This window comes from Hyla sarda, chromosome 1 (assembly GCF_029499605.1).
Source record: "Hyla sarda isolate aHylSar1 chromosome 1, aHylSar1.hap1, whole genome shotgun sequence".
NCBI classification, from domain to species: Eukaryota; Metazoa; Chordata; class Amphibia; order Anura; family Hylidae; genus Hyla; species Hyla sarda.
The window spans coordinates 466,188,647-466,207,540 of NC_079189.1; the positions used below are offsets into that span (position 1 = coordinate 466,188,647).

Consider the following 18,894-nt stretch of genomic DNA (forward strand, 5'->3'; position numbering starts at 1 on the left):
TCTTCCTCTACACAGGTTTCGCTAGATCTCCACAGTAGTCCTTCCCATTATCTGTGCACAGTTAGTGGTCCTCCCTTCGGCCACTGATTGTCAGCTGTCTGCCTATATGTATATAGGTAAGCAGCCATCAAGCTGGGTTTTTTCCTGTATATGAGGAGTATGGTTGCATTACAAGATGTAAGTAATCAGCAACTCGGGGCAATATAAACTTGTCATATTCCGTTTAAAAGGTTACTGTAATTTTAGAACAACATTTTACATAAAGCCTATAACACTGTACCCAGAGCAAAAGTCAATGTTGCGTTTGTATATGTATGTTTGTTGTCGTAGCCTGCTTGCTTGCTATGGGGAACCTCAAATTGACTCCTTTCTGTTTCTCTGCGTTCAAGTTATTTTTATTTTTTTTAATTGTATTTAAACATTGATAATTGAGGTTTTGGCAATATAAATGCAAGTTTGATCATTGGTTTAACATTATGCCACTGATTTGTCCTACTACATGCTTCTTGATATAGGCTTTTTTTTTCTCTCCTGTGCAATAATGCATGGCAATATCCTAAAAAGACAGTGCACTGCAATGTGTGTTACAATTGCAAGCAGAGTATGAAACAAGCTAAATGACAGTCGGTTGTTACAAACATATTCAAAGTATCCCGCAAAAAAAGATTGAAAAATAGATGGCACTCACCCTTCATCTTTATGAAATCCATTAAAAAGGAAGCAGGTCGGGCAGTGGAGCTACCACAATCTGTTCAGGCAATGGCTGTTTTGCATCTTCCTGATGGTTTTTCTCTAGCCTACTCTCATCACTGGAAGGTGACACAGATATTCACGCTCACCAATGATGTCAGGGCTCATGGACATGCCTGTAAGAACAAAAAAAATATTAACCAAATTGAACATTTTGCAAAAATACAGAATAAAGAACAAATCATAATGGTCAGCCAGAAGACCTGAACACAAGAAAAAGAATGAAACAAAGTAAAAATATAAAAACTCAGCTGTTCAAACATATAGAAAAACAGAAGATCGTAATGATCATTTTTCTATAAGTTTACAAATTATCAGTAAAATGTCAGGGACTGTGCTGTTGCCTGTAGTTTGCAATTAATAAATGTCCATGCACTTTTTGTTAACAGATCTGTCTCTGGTGTGGTGCTCCAGCAAACGCCACTTAGCAATCAAATCACATTCACGAGGGCATTACCATTTATTCAGCAAAGGTTTAGACAAGCAAAAAAAAAAACTTGCAATTTGACGTGTTTATCGTATTTTTAGCTTTTATTTATTTGTAACCCCTTAAGGACCCAGGGCGTATACGCCTGTGGGAATTTCCGGACCAGGATGACTGCTGATATCTATCAGCAGGCATCCCGTGCAAAAGCCCAGGGGGTCCTGACACCTGGGATTTGTAGTTTTGCAACATCTGGAGGGCCACAGTTTGGAGATCACTGTTCAGTGGTTTCTAAACCGTGGCCCTCTAAATCTTTAAAAACTACAACTCCCAGCATGCACGAACAGCAAATGGCTGTTGCGCAATGCTGGGAGTTATAGTTGCGTACCTCCAGCTGTTGCATAACTAAATCTCCCAGCATGCCCTTCGGCGATCAGTACATGCTGGGAGTTGTAGTTTTGCAACAGCTGGAGGCACACTGGTTGGAAAATACTGAGTTAGGTAACAGAACTTAAAGGGGTACTCCGGTGAAAACCTTTTTTCTTTTAAATCAACTGGCTCCGGAAAGTTAAACAGTTTTTTTTACATTACTTCTATTCAAAAATCTTAATCCTTCCTGTACTTTATTAGCTTCTGAATACTACAGAGGAAATTCTTTTCTTTTTGGAATGCTCTCTGATTACATCACGAGCACAGTGCTCTTATAATAATAAGTCTTTATTTATTGTTGTCCTTAGTGGGATTTGAACCCAGGGCTGCAAGGCAGCAGTGCTAACAACCAAGCCACCATGCTGCCCTTAGCATACATCTGCTATGCACGGTTGCTAAAATGGACAGAGATGTCAGCAGAGAGCACTGTGCTCGTGATGTCATCAGTGTTCCAAAAAGAAAGCAATTTCCTCAGGCTTAGTAGTGGAAGGAGTCTTGTAGACAGAATCCATTACTAAGCCGGGGCTTAGCGTTAGCCCCCAAAACAGCTAGCGATAACCTCCAGTTATTATCCCAGAACCCACCGCCGCAGGGGTGCCGGGAAGAGCCGGTACCAACAGGTCAGGAGCGTCAAAAATGGAGCTCCTGTGCCTAGGTGGTAACAGGCTGGTGTTATTTAGACTGGGGAGGGCCAGTAACAATGCTCCTCGGTCACCCTGGTAACGTCAGGCTGTTGCTGCTTGGTTGATATCTGGCTGATACTGAAAAAATGGGGGAACCACACACTTGTAAATATTTTTTTATTTATTTATAAAAAAAAAAAAAATGCATAGGGTTCCCCCTATTTTCAGTATCAGCCAGATACCAACCAAGCAGCAACAGTCTGACGTTACCAGGGTGGGGGAGGACAATTGTTACTGGCCCTCCGCAGCGTAAATAACAGCAGCCTGTTACCGCCTAGGCCAAGGAGCGCCATTTTTGATGCTCCGGGCCTGTTGGTACCGGCTCTTCCCGGGACACCTGTGGCGGTGGGTACCGGGGTAATAATTGGGGGTTAGCGCTAGCTGATTTTGGGGCTAACACTAAGCCCTGGCTTAGTAATGGATTCTGTCTATAAGATGGCTTCCACTACTAAGCCTGAAAATTCAATTATAAAAAACGACACATTAATAAAAAAAACACTCCCCACAGCACTCGTTAACCATTTTATTGAAATAGAAAAAACAGCTGGTCATCGTCGCAGTCCACCGAATCTGACGTCCTCCGCATTCACGTATCTGAAATGAGAAGAAAAGAAAAACAAATTATATGGGTTAGTACATTTTTTGTGCTCTCCCCTTGTAAGAGCGCACATAATGCAGCGTGTTCCTAAACAGGGATCCTCCAGTTGTTGCTAAACTAAAACTCCCATCATGGGGGGCAGTAGTTAAGCAACAGCTGGAGTCTCCCTGTTCGGGAACATAGTGCTCTGTTCCCATTATGAAAAACTCATAATGTGAACAGAGATATGTCCCTCTGCCCTTGGACTACTACGCCTATCATGGGACAGAGTAGTACCGCAGCGCTGCTGAGGGATGGCACTTGCACATCCCCCGGCTGCGGGACTTTTAGGACTACTACTCCCATCATGTACAAACTCTGTCCATGATGGGAGTTGTAGTCCAGGGGCTGAGGTGCAGATCGCACCGGGCTATTCTGCAGAGACCCGCTGCGATCCGCATGTAAGTTAACAAGCCGGGCGGTACATGCGGCTACATTGCGCTCCCCGTGGCTTCTATATACACTGACTTAATTCATAATCCCCGCCGGGAGACGGGAGCTCTGATTGGTCAATAGCTATCCACCAATCAGAGCTCCCGTGTTCCGGCGGCGGGGATTATGAATTATGTCAGTGTATATAGAAGCCGCGGGTAGCGCGATGTAGACGCATGTACCGCCCGGCTTGCTAACTTTAAATGCGGATCGCAGCAGATCATTCTGTGGAGATCAGCTGTGATCCGCATTTATTAACTATACAAAGCGGCGGAACATGCATCTGCATCTATATACAGCTGTCATAATTCATAATCGCTGGGAGAGGGGAGCTCTGATTGGTCAATAGCTATTCTCCAATCAGAGCTCCCGTGTTCCGGCAGCGGCGATTATGAATTATTATAGTCCCCGCCGCCGGAACACGGGAGCTCTGATTGGAGAATAGCTATTGACCAATCAGAGCTCCTGGCGGGGATTATGAATTATGTCAGTGTATATAGAAGCCACGGGCAGTGCGATGTAGCTGCATGTACCACCCGGCTTGTTAACTTACATGTGGATCGCAGCTGGTCTCTGCAGAATGACCCAATCTGCACCTCAGCCCCTGGACTACAACTCCCATCATGGGCAGAGTCTGTCCATGATGGGCGTAGTAGTCCTAAAAAGTCCCGCAGCCGGGGGATGTGCAAGTGCCATCCCTCAGCGCTGCGGTACTACAACTACTCCCATCATGGGACAGACTCGTGATAGGAGTAGTCCAGGGGCAGATCGCAGCAGATCATTCTCCAGAGAGCTGCTGCGATCCTAGTTTATTAACTATACAAGCCAGCGGTACATGCGGCTACACTGCACTGCCCGCCAGCTTCTATATACAGTTCTTATAATTCATAATCCCCACCGGGAGAGGGGGGGGGGCTCTGATTGGTGGATAGCTATTGACCAATCGGAGCTCCTGTATCCCGGCGTCGGGGATTATGAATTATCACAGTGTATACAGGAGCCGCGGACAGCGCAGTGGAGCCGCATGTGCCACCGGCCATGCAGATCGCAGCAGGTCTCTGCAGAATGACCTTCTGCGATCTGCACCTCAGCCCCTGGACTACAACTCCCATCATGGGCAGAGTCTGTCCATGATGGGAGTAGCAGTCCTTACTGTCCCAAAATAGACACTTCGGTACGTGTCCTCCGAGGTGGTGTATATTTGCGCAGTAAAAAAACGCAGTTAATAAATACGATTCTACAGTAGAAAGTGCTCTATGGTAAACTTAACTGTAGACATGGCCATGAAAAATTCTCAGATTTTGCGCAAAAAAATGCGGACTTGCTGCGCAAATTTTTGCGTTAAAAAATACACCAAAAAAAAGCTCTATATACAATGATAAATTCCCCCCCCCATGGTGTATTTACATTCTCAGAATAAATGGGGTTACAAATTTTGGGGGGCATTTTGTCCTATTACCCCTTGTAAAATTTGGGGGAAAAAACAGCATTTTAGTGAAAAAAAAATTCATTTACACATCTGACTTTAACAAAAAGTCGTCAAACACCTGTGGGGTGTTAAGGCTCACTGTACACCTTGTTACGTTCCTTGAGGGGTGTGGTTTCCAAAATAGTATGCCACGTGAGTTATTTTTTGCTGTTCTGGCACCATAGGGGCTTCTTAAATTTGACATGCCCCCCAAAAGCCATTTCAGAAAAACTCGCTCTCCAAAATCCCATTGTCGCTCCTTCCCTTCTGAGCCCTCTAGTGCACCCACAGAGCACTTGACATACACATGAGATATTTCCTTATTCAAGAGAAATTGGGTTACAAATTTAATGGTGACTTCTCTCCTTTTACCCCTTGTAAAAATTAAAAAAATGGGTCTACAAGAACATGCCAGTGTAAAAAATGAAGATTTTGAATTTTCTCCTTCACTTTGCTGCTATTCCTGTGAAACATCTAAAGGGTTAATACACTTACTGAATGTGGTTTTGAATACTTTGAGGGGTGCAGTTTTTATAATGGGGTCTTTTACTGGGTATTTCTAATATGAAGACCCCTCAAATCCACTTCAAAACTGAACTGGTCCCTGAAAAATTCTGATTTAGAAAATTTTGTGAAAAATTGTAAAATTGCTGCTGAACTTTGAAGCCCTCTGATGTCTTCCAAAATTAAAAACATGTCAACTTTATGATGCAAACGTAAAGTAGACATGGTATCCGTGAAGAGAAATGAAAATATCGGCACTCACCAATGTGGCTGCAGGGTCTTCTTTATTGAGACATACTCACATGCGGGGTACAGAAGAGAGGGGAGTGGGGGGGACAAGTGGTGGCGACCGAGCTCTAGTTTCGCACACTTGATGTGCTTTGTCCAGCACCATTTGTATCATCTGAGCACCACCTGAGGCATTACAGCTACACCAACTCCCACCTGCCATTCCTAATCCAGCACACTCACGCAGTGCTGCACTATCTCCTATGTGTAAAGTAGACATATTCTATATATGAATCAATATATAATTTATTTGGGATGTCCATTTTCCTTTTATAAGCAGAGAGTTGCAAAGTAAAAAAAAAATGCAAAATTTTCAAATTTTTGAATTTTTCACCAAGAAATGTATTGACAAAATTTTACCACTAACATAAAGTAGAATATGTCACGAAAAAACGATCTCTGAATCAGAATGAAAAGTAAAAGCATCCCAGAGTTGATGCTTAAAGTGACAGTGGTCAGATGTGCATAAAATGGCCGGGTCCTTTGAAGGGGTATTCCAGGCAAAAACTTTTTTTTTATATATCAACTGGTTCCGGAAAGTTAAACAGATTTGTAAATTAAAAATCTTAATCCTTCCAATAGTTATTAGCTTCTGAAGTTTTCTGTCTAACTGCTCAATGATGGACAGCTCCCGGGACGTGAGTCATCAGAAAGCAGTTAGACAGAAAACAGCTGCTTCTAAACTGGGCGTTTCCCGAGACAGGTGTCATCAGAGAGGACTTGGACAGAAAAGAACAACCTTAACTTCAGAAGCTCATTAGTACTGAAAGGATTAAGATTTTTTAATAGAAGTAATTTACAAATCTCTTTAACTTTCTGGAGCCAGTTGATATATATAAAAAAAGTTTTTGCCTGGAATACCTCTTTAACACTGGGCATTCCCTAAACACACTATCTAGGTTGAATTAAAGGGGTTATCCATGTTGTTTTTAACTTTTTACTATCATGCCTGTGATACCAAGTTTATGTCTTTACTTGCCTTTACTTAGAGTAGCTCCCACCATCTTTTTCTCTTCTTTTTTTCTTATTTTTTTTTTCTTTCTTTCTTTCTTTCTGTCTTTTACCTATTGGTTATCTCTCCCTAACACCCTCCATGCCTTTAAAAAAAAAAAAAAAAAAAAAAAGCTTCTAAATTGAATTGGGGGTTGGCTGCTTCTGGTCTTCCCTGACAAGCCAGCCACCTGAAATAGTGCGGTCCAGCTGTACGTGACACCGCCCCTGTTATCAGCTGTTTTCTCCAGTCGAACAGGATCCTGGAAAGGCTCGCGACAACAGTTATCCAGACACCAAAAGAAATGCTGAATTCTGAGGGGGGACCATGACATCACAAAAAAAGGGTATTCCACCCATGTAAGGCAAGTAAACCACTTAAAGGGGTACTCCGCCCCTATAATCTTATCCCCTATCCTTTGGATAGGGGATAAGATGCTAGGGGCTGAGTACCCCTTTAAGGCATAACTTTGCATCACAGGCACAATAGTGAAAAGTTGAAATAGTTGGAATCTTTTCTCTAGATCATGCTCAGAGGGCAAGGAGGCTGTGTGAGCCACAGGATGCATGCCTTCTTCCTCAACACGCCACAACCACCCCACCCCTTTATGCCTTGACTAATTGACTTGCAGGGCTCAGTTCTGAAAGACAAGCTCTCCCTATAGAGAAGTCACTCAAGGCAGGAAGGATGCATGCATCCTATGACTCGCACTACATCCTTAAATTGGTTATTCAGCGGGAGGGTTTTTTTCAGCACTTCGGCAGTTAGCAACATAAAAAAAAACTTTTTCCTTTGCTCCAGCAGTTGCTCCAGTCCCTGGCTACTCTCAGAAATCGTGACACCTGGAGGGACGCCAGGGCCCGACGTGTCACACTGCCCCTCAGCTAATCACTGACTGTGGCGTTGTCTTACCTCAGCCAGTGATTAGCCGAGGAGCACAATTTCTGAGAGGAGGTACAACATGATTACTAAAGCTTTTTTCCTCTGTCCCTCTTCATTGGTGGACACCTATACTGACACTAGGAAAAAAAATAGTAGTCTCCTCCCTTGCAGGATATAACCGCCCACTGGAAGTGAGGTAATCAGTTTTTCGCTATTTTCAGTAGGAGGAAAGACACAGGTCTGGGAGGTCTTCAGACCTGGCCTTTATTATTATCTAGTAAGGGCTGTTTAGTTAAGTCTTAATCTCCCTTTTGTTTCCCTTTTTCAGGTGGGGGTTCAGGATCATGGCGCTACCTGTTTCCCTATACGTGACAAAGGGGCACGGAACATAAGAGTATGGGCAGTTAACCCCTTATTGCTGTGCTTGGCCAGACCCCTCATGACCTCTGGCGGCATTCTGGAGGGGACAATCCGGTGAACCTTCCCTTCCCCCTCTTCGGGCCACGCATCTCTACACATGTATTGCGGCCAGGCACAGTGCCCTGGCCACGTTATCTCCGTCCGCTTCCCCAGTGGGGGCGTTATCTGCCCACTTACTACATTGTGCGGCCAGGCCAGGTGTCCTTGCCTTGTTCTTTATTAGGATGACTGTAGACCGATAGCTGCAGGCAGCGGGTCTCCGGTCCCACGTGGCTCACCGCGTTCTCAGTGCGGGCACACCAGCCTGCTTTCTCCTTTCTGCTGTGGCCAGGTGCATTATTACCGCATTCTTACAGGCTGACTGGAGACTTACAGCTGCAGGCAGCGGATCTCCAGTCCCAGGCTTACTCCTTCCCTTTGTGGCCAGACAGCTGCAGGCACGGGTCTCCGGTCTCACGTGGCCGACTGCCCTCAGTGCTCCCCACGTGGCCAGGCGCTTCCGCGGTGGGGGAGGAACCGGCCGTGTCTTTTACCCAGTTCCCCATCCCTCTTCCTGTAATGGCCGCACATCGTCCGGCCGGCGCCCCATTCATGCTGCGGGGGTGCCGCATCTTACCACAAGTCCCCCCGTGCTTCTCCTAGTTTGAGGCCGGCTCCGGGTGCGTTGTTCTTCTAGCGCTCCCTCCCTTCTTGGCTGTCTGTTAGTTTAAAAAATAAAAATAAAATTCACCACTGGTCACTCAGACCATTTGGTGGTGTTTGGCACCCTCTTGTGGCCATCAATTGTATTGCGCCATGGATTTTTCATTACTTCTTGAGCTCCCCCTTGTAGCAGCTAAGCGCTATTACAACTTTGGCCTGTATCTGTTTTTATCAGTTTTAATATCTGCAGGGTCTCTTTTTATAGGGATGGAATCGGGGGCCTGCTTTATTCCTTCGGTCACCCTGAACGGTGGCCTGCCTTAGACTATTTACATTGTCAGTTGAGGTATGCCTCTGGCGTATCTATTTTCTGCAGGGTTCTCACTCTGTCAGGGAACATATGCGCACCGATTCTACCAGGGATTTCTCGATGCCTTGGAAACTGTCATGCCCATTGTGTCCACGGCCGAATTTCAGTCCCTCCCTACCGAGGCAAGACACTGGTTGGGTGCCCTTGCAGGAGTTTTTTTTTGCATTCCTGACAGAAGTTAAAGACACTCTGTCAGGTCCGCCGGTCACCCATCATGGGGGTGTCCTGGCGTGTCCTACAATATGATTCCCTCCCCTACAGGCTGCTGCATCTGCGGCTAGGGCTCTGGATCCCCCCTTCTAGTGCGAGTGTCCCTGCGTGGGCATGGATTGGTCCTGATGTAGATATGCCGGACAGTAGTTTCGCCTGTCACTCATCTCTCAGCTGCCGCGTCCATGGCTAGCACTCCGGTACCCTACTGCTGATGCAAGGTGTCCGACAGAATGACCCGTTGTCTACTGTGGACCGCTACCAGTAAGCCAGACAGTGGTCTGCATAGTTTCCTCCGCCGCCTGCCACTCATCGCACAGCTGATGTATCTGCGGCTGGAGTTCCGATACCCCACTGCTGTGCGTGGTGTCTGAAGGAGTAACCTGTTGGATACTATGGACCCATACCAATATGCCAGACAGTGATCTGTGTGGTCTCCTCAGCCGCCTGTTACTCATCTCTCTGAGGCTTGAGTTCCAGTACCCCACTGCTGTGGAGGTGTACAAAGACGTGTCCTATGGACTCTAGACTGGGTACAGGGATGCAATCCGTGGCTCCTCAGCCTCCCACGATCTCCCAAGGTGGCGGGAATACTATCTAGGCCTCCCCTCCCTCCCACATGCGGTAGTCGGGGCACAGTGATCGCCTATCTGGCTCCTTTTATCCAGCGACTGGAAGTGTACTTGTTCAGCCAGACTGTTGTCTTCATGGTCTCCATCGCTGTCTGTTCCCCATCTCTGGGCTGCCGTGGGCTTGGTCAGATCTCCCATAACTTTCTGCTGGTATAAGGACTCTGGATGAGGGTCTCTGCCGGTACACGGGACTGATGACAGACAGCCAGACTTTAGTCTTCTTGGTCTCTTACGCTGCTAGGTCGCTCGTTAGTTCGGTCATACTCAAATACCCCACTTTCTGTAGGGGGGGTTTTCGATGGAGTGACCCTGAGCATTCAGGAATCCTATACCAGTTAGACTGATGGTTGTCTGCATGGTCTACTACTACTACTACGTAGGGTCCACTACCATACACTTCCCACGGCGTGGATGGTAGTTCAGGTTACCCACTGCCACGGTGTAGTTAAGAGTGAGTCTCCCTATGTTTCTCCATGGGCCCTATATAATACACCACATACTGGTTTTGGAGTTCCCTCCTTTACCAGGTGCCTCCCTACATGCCTGCTGCTCTCTAGGCTGAAGGTTGGTAACCCATTTCGGCATGTGATTCTGTCTACTGCCCCTGGTGTGGCCATGGTCCCTATGCCAGATAGCTAGACTGTGTCTGCATGGTTTTCTACTCAGCCAGCTCACCTTCCCCATTCTTGCCGCTCCTGGGCTTACAGTCCGGTGACTCATTTTCCAGGTGAGGGTCCAAAGATTGTGTCTTGGTGGTTTCATTGGATCTTTTATACTTGCTGGTTAGACTGTGTCTGCATTTTCCTGCTCAACATACATCCTTTATCCCTTGCATCTACGACAGTAGTCCTGGTATGTGGCACCATTTGGGGCTGGAGGAGTGTGGGCATTCCCTGCAGGTTCCATGGACTTTCACAGAAAGAGCAACACTCTGTTCCCCTTTCTACGGGGCAATGTTGGTCTGCTAGGGGTAGGGTTGTGACACCATGCTGCCAGACTTTTGAATGTCTGCGGTTGCTTTCGCGTCTGCAGTCTTGGTACTATTGTGCGATAACCATGTTTGTGTCCCTACATATGCTAGACCACTCTGCATGTGTAGAGTCCATCTTCCCTTTTTTCTGTGGGGTGTGCTTCAGGCCTTCCTGTGATCTTGTTTCCACAGGTTTAGGTGGTCGAACTCCTCTGCTTTGGCATGGAGCATGATGGGGTGACAGTCGGTTCAGCCCCCCCCCCCCCCCCAATGCCTCCAGGTACCTGTCCTGGTTCCTGTGCAGGGTGGTTCAGATGCCAGCTCTGTTAACTTTGGGGATGACCAGTATGTCTCAATTGATGCCCTTCTGGTCCAGGGTTAAACCACGTTGAGGTGTTCCCCTCAACGCTTTGGGGGGGGGGGGGGGGGGTGGTGGTGTGCTACTTCCATTCGTAGTCAGGACTCAAATTAGCTCCTCCATTCCTTGATATGTTGTTTCTGGGGAGTACGTCCTAGTACTTTGTCCCCTTACCTTCAGGCGGCATTTCACTGCTCCTATAGTGCCTGGTGCACCTTGATCATCCCCCTTCCACAGGGGGTATGGGGATCAGGGAGCTTGGCATGGTCTGGGCCTGGGTTTCATAGCGACCACCCCTTGTCTTCCCCTTCTCTATATAGGTGGGGTACCTGGCTGGGCCTTTGTTTTATGCTGAGAGCAATCAGCTGAGCTGCGCACATTTGCAGCCCAGCTCTATTCCTGTTTCTTGGTTATCTACTGCTGCTCATACAGACTTGGCACTCTCCTCTGTTGGAGGAGTTTATGCACTCATGTATGGCTCTGCGACAGCCGGTCTAGCACAGTCTGTTGTTTGGGTCCTGCCATTGCTGCTCTCCTCCCTTGGAGCAATCTTCCTGGAGGGCTTTGTTCCTCCTTCCTTGTCTGTGTCAGTTGCGCTACACTGACACAACAGTCTTCTGGAGTAACCTTCCCTTTTGTTTGTTTCCCTCTTCGTTCCCGTCCTGACGGGATGTTGAGTCGGTCCACTCAGACCGCTGGGGTTCATGTCTGTTTGGTCTCCTGGTCTTGGACACTATCCTAGTATGCTAGGTTGGCCCTTCTGGTTCTTTGGGCCTTGGTGATGGTTGTGGTCTCGGGCAGGTTAGCTCTTATGCCCCGACTTCTCTGTGGTCCTGTTTGTGGGGCAGACTTTCTGTACCGCACTTCTTGTCTAAACGTAGAAGTTTGTCACCCGGAGCATTTTGCGGACGTTGGGTCTACTTGCTCTACAGGTGCCTCCAGTTCCCATGTCGGACGCTCCGGTGTTCCGGGATGCCCCTTTTCAGGGCATTCCGCTCCCTTTTTGGCCTTATTCCTTCCGTCTCCTCCTTCGTGGGTCAATGTACTCCCGGGGCTGTGGGTGTTCCGGTCATCCGGATTACTCTACTCAAGCTTATTTCACCTCCCAGGTACTCGTGGCGGGCCCCTGGGACGGATGTTTTTGGTCTGCAGCTGTTTTGGTCAACGATTTTCTGCACCAGGCCTTGCCAGTTTCCATCCTTTCTTTCTTTCCAGTGTGTTTCTGGTCTCCACCTTCCGTACTCGCCTTTTGCCCAGGCGTACGCTGCTCTCTCTGGTGTTTTTTCCTCCATGTTCTCTTGACTTGGTGGACTCAGGATGGGGTTCTCTTGTTTGTGCCCTTTTCCATTTTTGTTTCTCAGCCGGTTTAGCACTCTGTCTGGTTCTGTGTTCCTTGGAGTTGATTCCTACCTCCTCCTGGAATGGTTCCAGCCCTTCTGGCTTCCTAGTCGACCTTTTCTTGTCTCTTTATGGACTGTAGCTTTGGAGTCTCTACATAGGACTGTCTTTTTCTTTGCGTCTTAGTCCTTCTCCATGGACATGGTTCTTCCGGGAGCTCAGTTTGTGGGCCTCGTTTGGTTGTCTTTGCCCGGGATCTCGTCCGCAGGCCTTACGGTCGAGTACGTTCGGTCTCTGGACTGATTCCCCTTTTGCTGTTGGTTGTTTTTCGCTCCCTAGGGGACTGCTTTCATATGTCCCATCAGTATAGGTGTTCCCCAATGAAGAGCGACCGAGAGGAGATTTTTTTTTTTTGTACTTACCATAAAATCTTTCTCGTAGCTTTCATTGGGGGACACCGCACCCACCCATTTCTTCATTCTTTGTCTGGATTTTCTGTTCCGTTTATTTTTTTATTTTTATTTTCTGGGGTCTTCTGGACATATTTCTTTGTTGGCTTCTCCTAATGCATGGTGACAAAACTGATTACGTCACTTCCAGTGGGCAGGTATATTCTGCCAGGGAGGAGCCGACTTTTTTCCCTAGTTTCAGCACCCCCTAGTGGCAAAAGCATATACCCATGAGTATAGGGGTCCCCCAATGAAGGCTACGAGAGAGATTTTACGGTGAGTACCAAAAAAAAACTTTTTTTTTCTGATTAGAGCTAAAAACTGAAACTTATGTTTTTCTCATGTTTCTATTTTCTTAAAATAATTTTATTTAATTTCTTGCACATTATTATGGGGTCTGCCATCTTGGGCTGTTTTTTAATAACATTTAGAGAACTGCTTTACTGCAGGACTCGTAGGCCACCGCACACATTACCTGTCCCATTCAGATGAATTTTAGACACTACTGGACATACCCTGTGACCTTTTCAGAGGTAATTCGACATGGAGAGATCTCTGTAAATGGTGGAAAGCCAATCACCTTTTGCTGTGATCCTGCTTCTGATATGAAGAAAGTCATTCCTTTTCTGTACAGGTCATTTCACAGTAAGTCTCAGCTTACTTTTAGGCCCAGTAGCCAGAATGAAAACTGGAAGATTTCAGTATTTTAAAATATTGATGGGGGAAAAAAAAAAATACCCCAAAAATCTTTATGGTAACTATAAAAATATGATTTAACCTGTTAATGACAAGGACCTATACACATCCTTGTACCATTTAAAGGGGTATTCCAGGATTTTTTTTTTTATTTTATTTTTTTTTTACTATGCTACAGGGGCTGTAAAGTTAGTGTAGTTCATAATAGTGTCTTTACTTGTGTGTGACGGTTTTCTCACAATTCTTCTTCTGTGATTTTTCACCCCAATATTTTTTAACAGCATACAAAATGACTGTTGTCTCAGATTTTTCCCAGGTTGCAATGCGGCCGAGACGTGACCTCATTAGTAAGCAGATGACAGGGAGCCTTTCTGCTTCAATGGGTGGAGGGATCGCTTGGTGGGAGAGAGATCAATCTGCAACTAATGCAACAGCTGTAGGCACCCTGATTGAAAACCACAGGTCTTTTGAATCGATGCAGCTCATTTGTTTCAATGGGTGGCTGATGTGTGGGAGGGAGGAAAATGGAATTATGGGATTTGTAGTAAAAAAAAAAAAACTGAAATATGAAATAATAGTTCACAAAAAGCTAGCCACATTGTTATGGTTATCTCACAACATAGCCATTTAGACAAGCGCAGATCCTTCTAAGCATGTCCATTACTGTCTGCCAGAAAAATACTAAAATCACCTTATGGTGGATAACCCCTTTAACAGTGTATAGTGCGGGGCTCCTGACCCCTTCCCTGGCGCAGGGTGATCGTGGGGGAGTGATTCACTGCTAAGGTGGCCGGAGGGCTTACCTCTCCTCCTGTGGCTGCTACTGCTCTGTAATTGATAAAGCCTGGTCCAACTAAGCTCCATCAATCAAGCACAGATTTAATGTACAGGGTGGGCCATTTATATGGCTACACCTTAATACAATGGGAATGGTTGGTGATATTAACTTCCTGTTTGTGGCACATTAGCATATGTGAGGGGGGAAACTTTTCATGATTGGTGGTGACCATGGTGGCCATTTTGAAGTCGGCCATTTTGAATCCAACTTTTGTTTTTTCAATAGGAAGAGGGTCATGTGACACATCAAACTTATTGAGAATTTCACAAGAAAAACGATGTGCTTGGTTTTAAAGTAACTTTATTCTTTCATGAGTTATTTACAAGTTTCTGACCACTTATAAAATGTGATCAATGTACTGCCCATTGTGTTGAATTGTCAATGAAACCCTCTTCTCCCACTCTTCACACACTGATGGCCGCAGGAGAAATGCTGGCACAGGCTTCCAGTATCCGTAGTTTCAGGTGCTGCACATCTCGTATCGTCACAGCATAGACAATTGCCTTCAGATGACCCCAAAGATAAAAGTCTAAGGGGGTCAGATCGGGAGACCTTGGGGGCCATTCAACTGGCCCACGACGACCAATCCACTTTCCAGGAAACTGTTAATCTAGGAATGCTCGGACCTGACACCCATAATGTGGTGGTGCACCATCTTGCTGGAGAAACTCAGGGAACGTGCCAGCTTTAGTGCATAAAGAGGGAAACATATCATCATGTAGCAATTTCGCATATCCAGTGGCCTTGAGGTTTCCATTGATGAAGAATGGCCCGACTATCTTTGTACCCCATATACCACACCATGCCATACATTTGTGTTCCAACTGTCTTAGAGGGTTCTATCCAATGTGGGTTAGTGTCAGACCAATAGCAGTGGTTTTGTTTGTTAACTTCACCATTCACATAAAAGTTTGCCTCATCACTGAACAAAATCTTCTGCGTAAACTGAGGGTCCTGTTCCAATTCTTGTTTTGCCCATTCTGCAGCACCTGAAACTACGGATACTGGAAGCCTGTGCTAGCATTTCTCCTGCGGTGTTGCTATCAGTGTGTGAAGAGTGGGAGAAGAGGGTTGCATTGACAATCCAACACAATGGGCAGCACATTGAACACATTTTATAAGTGGTCAGAAACTTGTAAATAACTCATGAAAGAATAAAGTTACGTTAAAACCAAGCACATCATTGTTTTTCTTGTGAAATTCCCAATAAGTTTGATGTGTAACATGACCCTCTTCCTATTGAAAAAACAAAAGTTGGATTCAAAATGGCCGCTATGGTCACCACCCATCTTGAAAAGTTTCCCCCCTCACATATACTAATGTGCCACAAACAGGAAGTTGATATCACCAACCATTCCCATTTTATTAAGGTGTATCTATATAAAGGGCCCACCCTGTAGTTCTATAAAACTACATTGATCTGAGCAATCCATTGATTCTTCCTAAAAGTCTCCTAAGGGGAAAAAAAAGTCGAATAAAAGTTTTAAAAACACCCATTAACCCATAACTTCCATATTAAAAGTTTAAATCCCTCCCTTTTCCCAAATTCCATATAACAAAATATGGAAACATCATAAAAATAAACATATTTGGTATCGCTGCACGCGTAATTGTCCAAACTATTAAAATAAAACATTGTGTATCGCGTACGGTGAACGGCATAAACCAAACCCCAGAATTGCATATTTTTATCACATCATACCCCTAAAAAAATAAAGTAAAAAGTGATCAAATAGTCAGATAAATACCACAATGGTACCAATAAATTCGGCAGATCAAGGTGCGAAAAAGGAGCCCTCGTGGTGCCCGGTAAACAAACAAAAAAAAAAAAAAAAAAAAAGTTAGTGGTCAGAAAGTGGTAATTTAAAAAAATAAAATAAAAGATAAGTTTTAACCCCTTAAGGACCAGGGGGTGTTCCGTTTTTGCACTTTCATTTTTTTCCTCCTTACCTTTAAAAAATCATAACCCTTTCAATTTTGCACCTAAAAATCCATATGATGGCTTATTACTTTGAGCCACCAATTCTACTTTGTAATGACATCAGTCATTTTACCCAAAAATCTACAGCAAAACGGAAAAAAATCATTGTGAGACAAAATTGAAAAAAAAAAAACGCCATTTTGTAATTTTTGGGGGCTTCTGTTTCTTCGCAGTAAATTTTTCTGTAAAAATGACACCTTCTCTTCTGTAGGTCCATACGATTAAAATGATACCCTACTTATATAGGTTTGATTTTGTCGTACTTCTGAAAAAAATCATAACTACATGCAGGAAAATGTATACGTTTAAAATTGTCATCTTCTGACCCCTTTAACTTTTTTATTTTACCGCGTATGGGTCGGTATGAGGGCTTATTTTTTGCGCCGTGATATGAAGTTTTTAGCGGTACCCTTTTTGTATTGATCGGACTTGTTGATCGCTTTTTATTCATTTTTTCATGATATAAAAACTGACCAAAAATACACTATTTTGGACTTTGGAATTTTTTGGCGCGTACGCCATTGACCGTGCGGTTTAACTAACAATATATTTTTAGAATTTGGACATTTCCGCACGCGGCGATACCACATATGTTTATTTTTATTTACACTTTTTTTTTAAATGGGAAAAGGTGGGTGATTCAAACTTTTAATAGGGGAGGGGTTAAATGATATTCATTCACTTTTTTTTTTTTTTTTTGCAGTGTAATAGCTCCCATAGGGACCTATAACACTGCACACACTGATCTATTACATTGATCACTGGTTTCTCATAGGGAACCAGTGATCGATGATTCTGCCGCTTGACTGCTCATGCCTGGATCTCAGGCACTGAGCAGTCATTCGGCGATCGGACACCAGGAGGCAAGGTAGGAGACCCTCCTGGTGTCTAACAGCTGTTCGGGACGTCGCGATTTCGACGTTTCATGGTTTCATGAACATGGTTTCACTTTCCCTTTAGACGCAACGTTCAACTTTGAACGCCGCGTCTAAAGGGTTAATAGCGCGCGGCACCGCGATCATTGCAGCGCGCTATTAGCCACGGGTCCCGGCCGTTGTTGTGGCCCCGCGTTATAGAAAGGGAAAGGACTCACGACGTACCGGTAAGTCCTTGGTCCTTAAGGGGTTAAATTAATAAAACATTGCACAAACTACACATGTTCGGTATGGTTTTAATTGCCCTGACCTACAGTATTAAGATTACATATTAGTTTGACCGTACGGTGAATGGCGTAGAAAAAAGACCCAAATTTGGAGCAAATCCTATGAAAAAATGAACTGAGGCATTACAAAGTACAATTAGTCCTGCAAAAAATAAGCCCTTGTGTTGTAGATGAAAAAAAATAAGAGTTATAGCTATTAAAGGGTGAGGAGGAAAAAAAGTGCAATAACGAAAACTGACCTGGTTCATAAGTGGTTAAATAATGGGTCATTTTTTTTTCAATTTTTTTTTTTACGCATTCTCTTTAACTGTAAGGTTCAGTGAATAATAGTTTCAAGTTTTAAACTTTTAAAAATTCCTTCTGGACATTCCTACATGTGCTTTAGAAATTTATATGCAAATTTTCCAGTAGTATGCACTTTGTATTTGTTTAAATAAACTTAAATAACATTTGTTGTTGGCTGCATGCAGATTTTGACTTCATTTCTGCAATTAAATTTTAAGGCTTGTTTTGCGCTTAACAAATCTTTAGCAGTCTCTTCAATATTCTGCTTTTCATGACCATATGCTGTGGTGGCAATATTGTGACGTATCTGTTTAAAAAAAAAAAAAATCCCCCCCCCCATGTAACCTTTTATATTTAATAAAGTTTACATGGAACAATTTATGATTTCAGGACCTCCAAGGATGTCTCCCAAGGCACAGCGGCATCCTCGAACCCATAGAGTTTCCAATGGTAGAAACACAATGTGTGGTCTTGAATTTGTTTCTCGCAATGAACCTGGAGATGTGTCTGCTCCACCGGTGGCTAGAAACAGCTCCTCAGGTGGCACTTGGTCATCTGTTGTGAGTGGAGGTTAGTAGAAATAAGCAATATACTAAACGTATAATAAATGCAGTGTGACAATTACTATAATTTCCTGGTTTATGCTTTTTTTCAGTGCAAAGACTTTCACCCAAAACCCACAGGCCTAGATCTCCAAGGCAGAGTGCTATGAGTGGTGCCACAGGGGTAGCTGTAAGCTCTCCTCAGGCTGGCTCTGTTGCTCCTGAATCTGTTACCATGCCTGTACCCACTGGATCTCCAACACCTGCAAGCCCTGCTTCCAATAGAGCAGTTGCTCCCTCTAATGAAGGTATGTGTGTGGTGGTTTGTATGGTCATCAGGTCAGGACATTTCTTTAATTCTAGCAGATGGTTATACACCAATACAATGAACTTTATTTACTTATCTTTAAAAAGTGTTCAGTAAAACCTAAAGAGATTATATATTTAGAGTAATGTGAATACAGCCTAAAAAGACAAAAAACAAGTACATAGCTGAAAGCTTAATGTCGATAC

The 18,894-nt window shown here is 44.5% G+C and overlaps 1 protein-coding gene across 8 annotated transcripts in view; it reads left to right on the top strand.

Moving 5' to 3' along the window:
- Positions 1-18,894, top strand: part of ATXN2 (ataxin 2) — a 150,993-nt gene that overhangs the window by 65,782 nt on the left and 66,317 nt on the right. For all 8 annotated transcript variants that reach the window (XM_056536191.1, XM_056536182.1, XM_056536168.1 and 5 more), the window contains 2 exons: positions 18,230-18,409; positions 18,495-18,689. In XM_056536191.1, the coding sequence (XP_056392166.1) occupies positions 18,230-18,409; positions 18,495-18,689 (375 nt within the window). The remainder of the gene's footprint in view (positions 1-18,229; positions 18,410-18,494; positions 18,690-18,894) is intronic.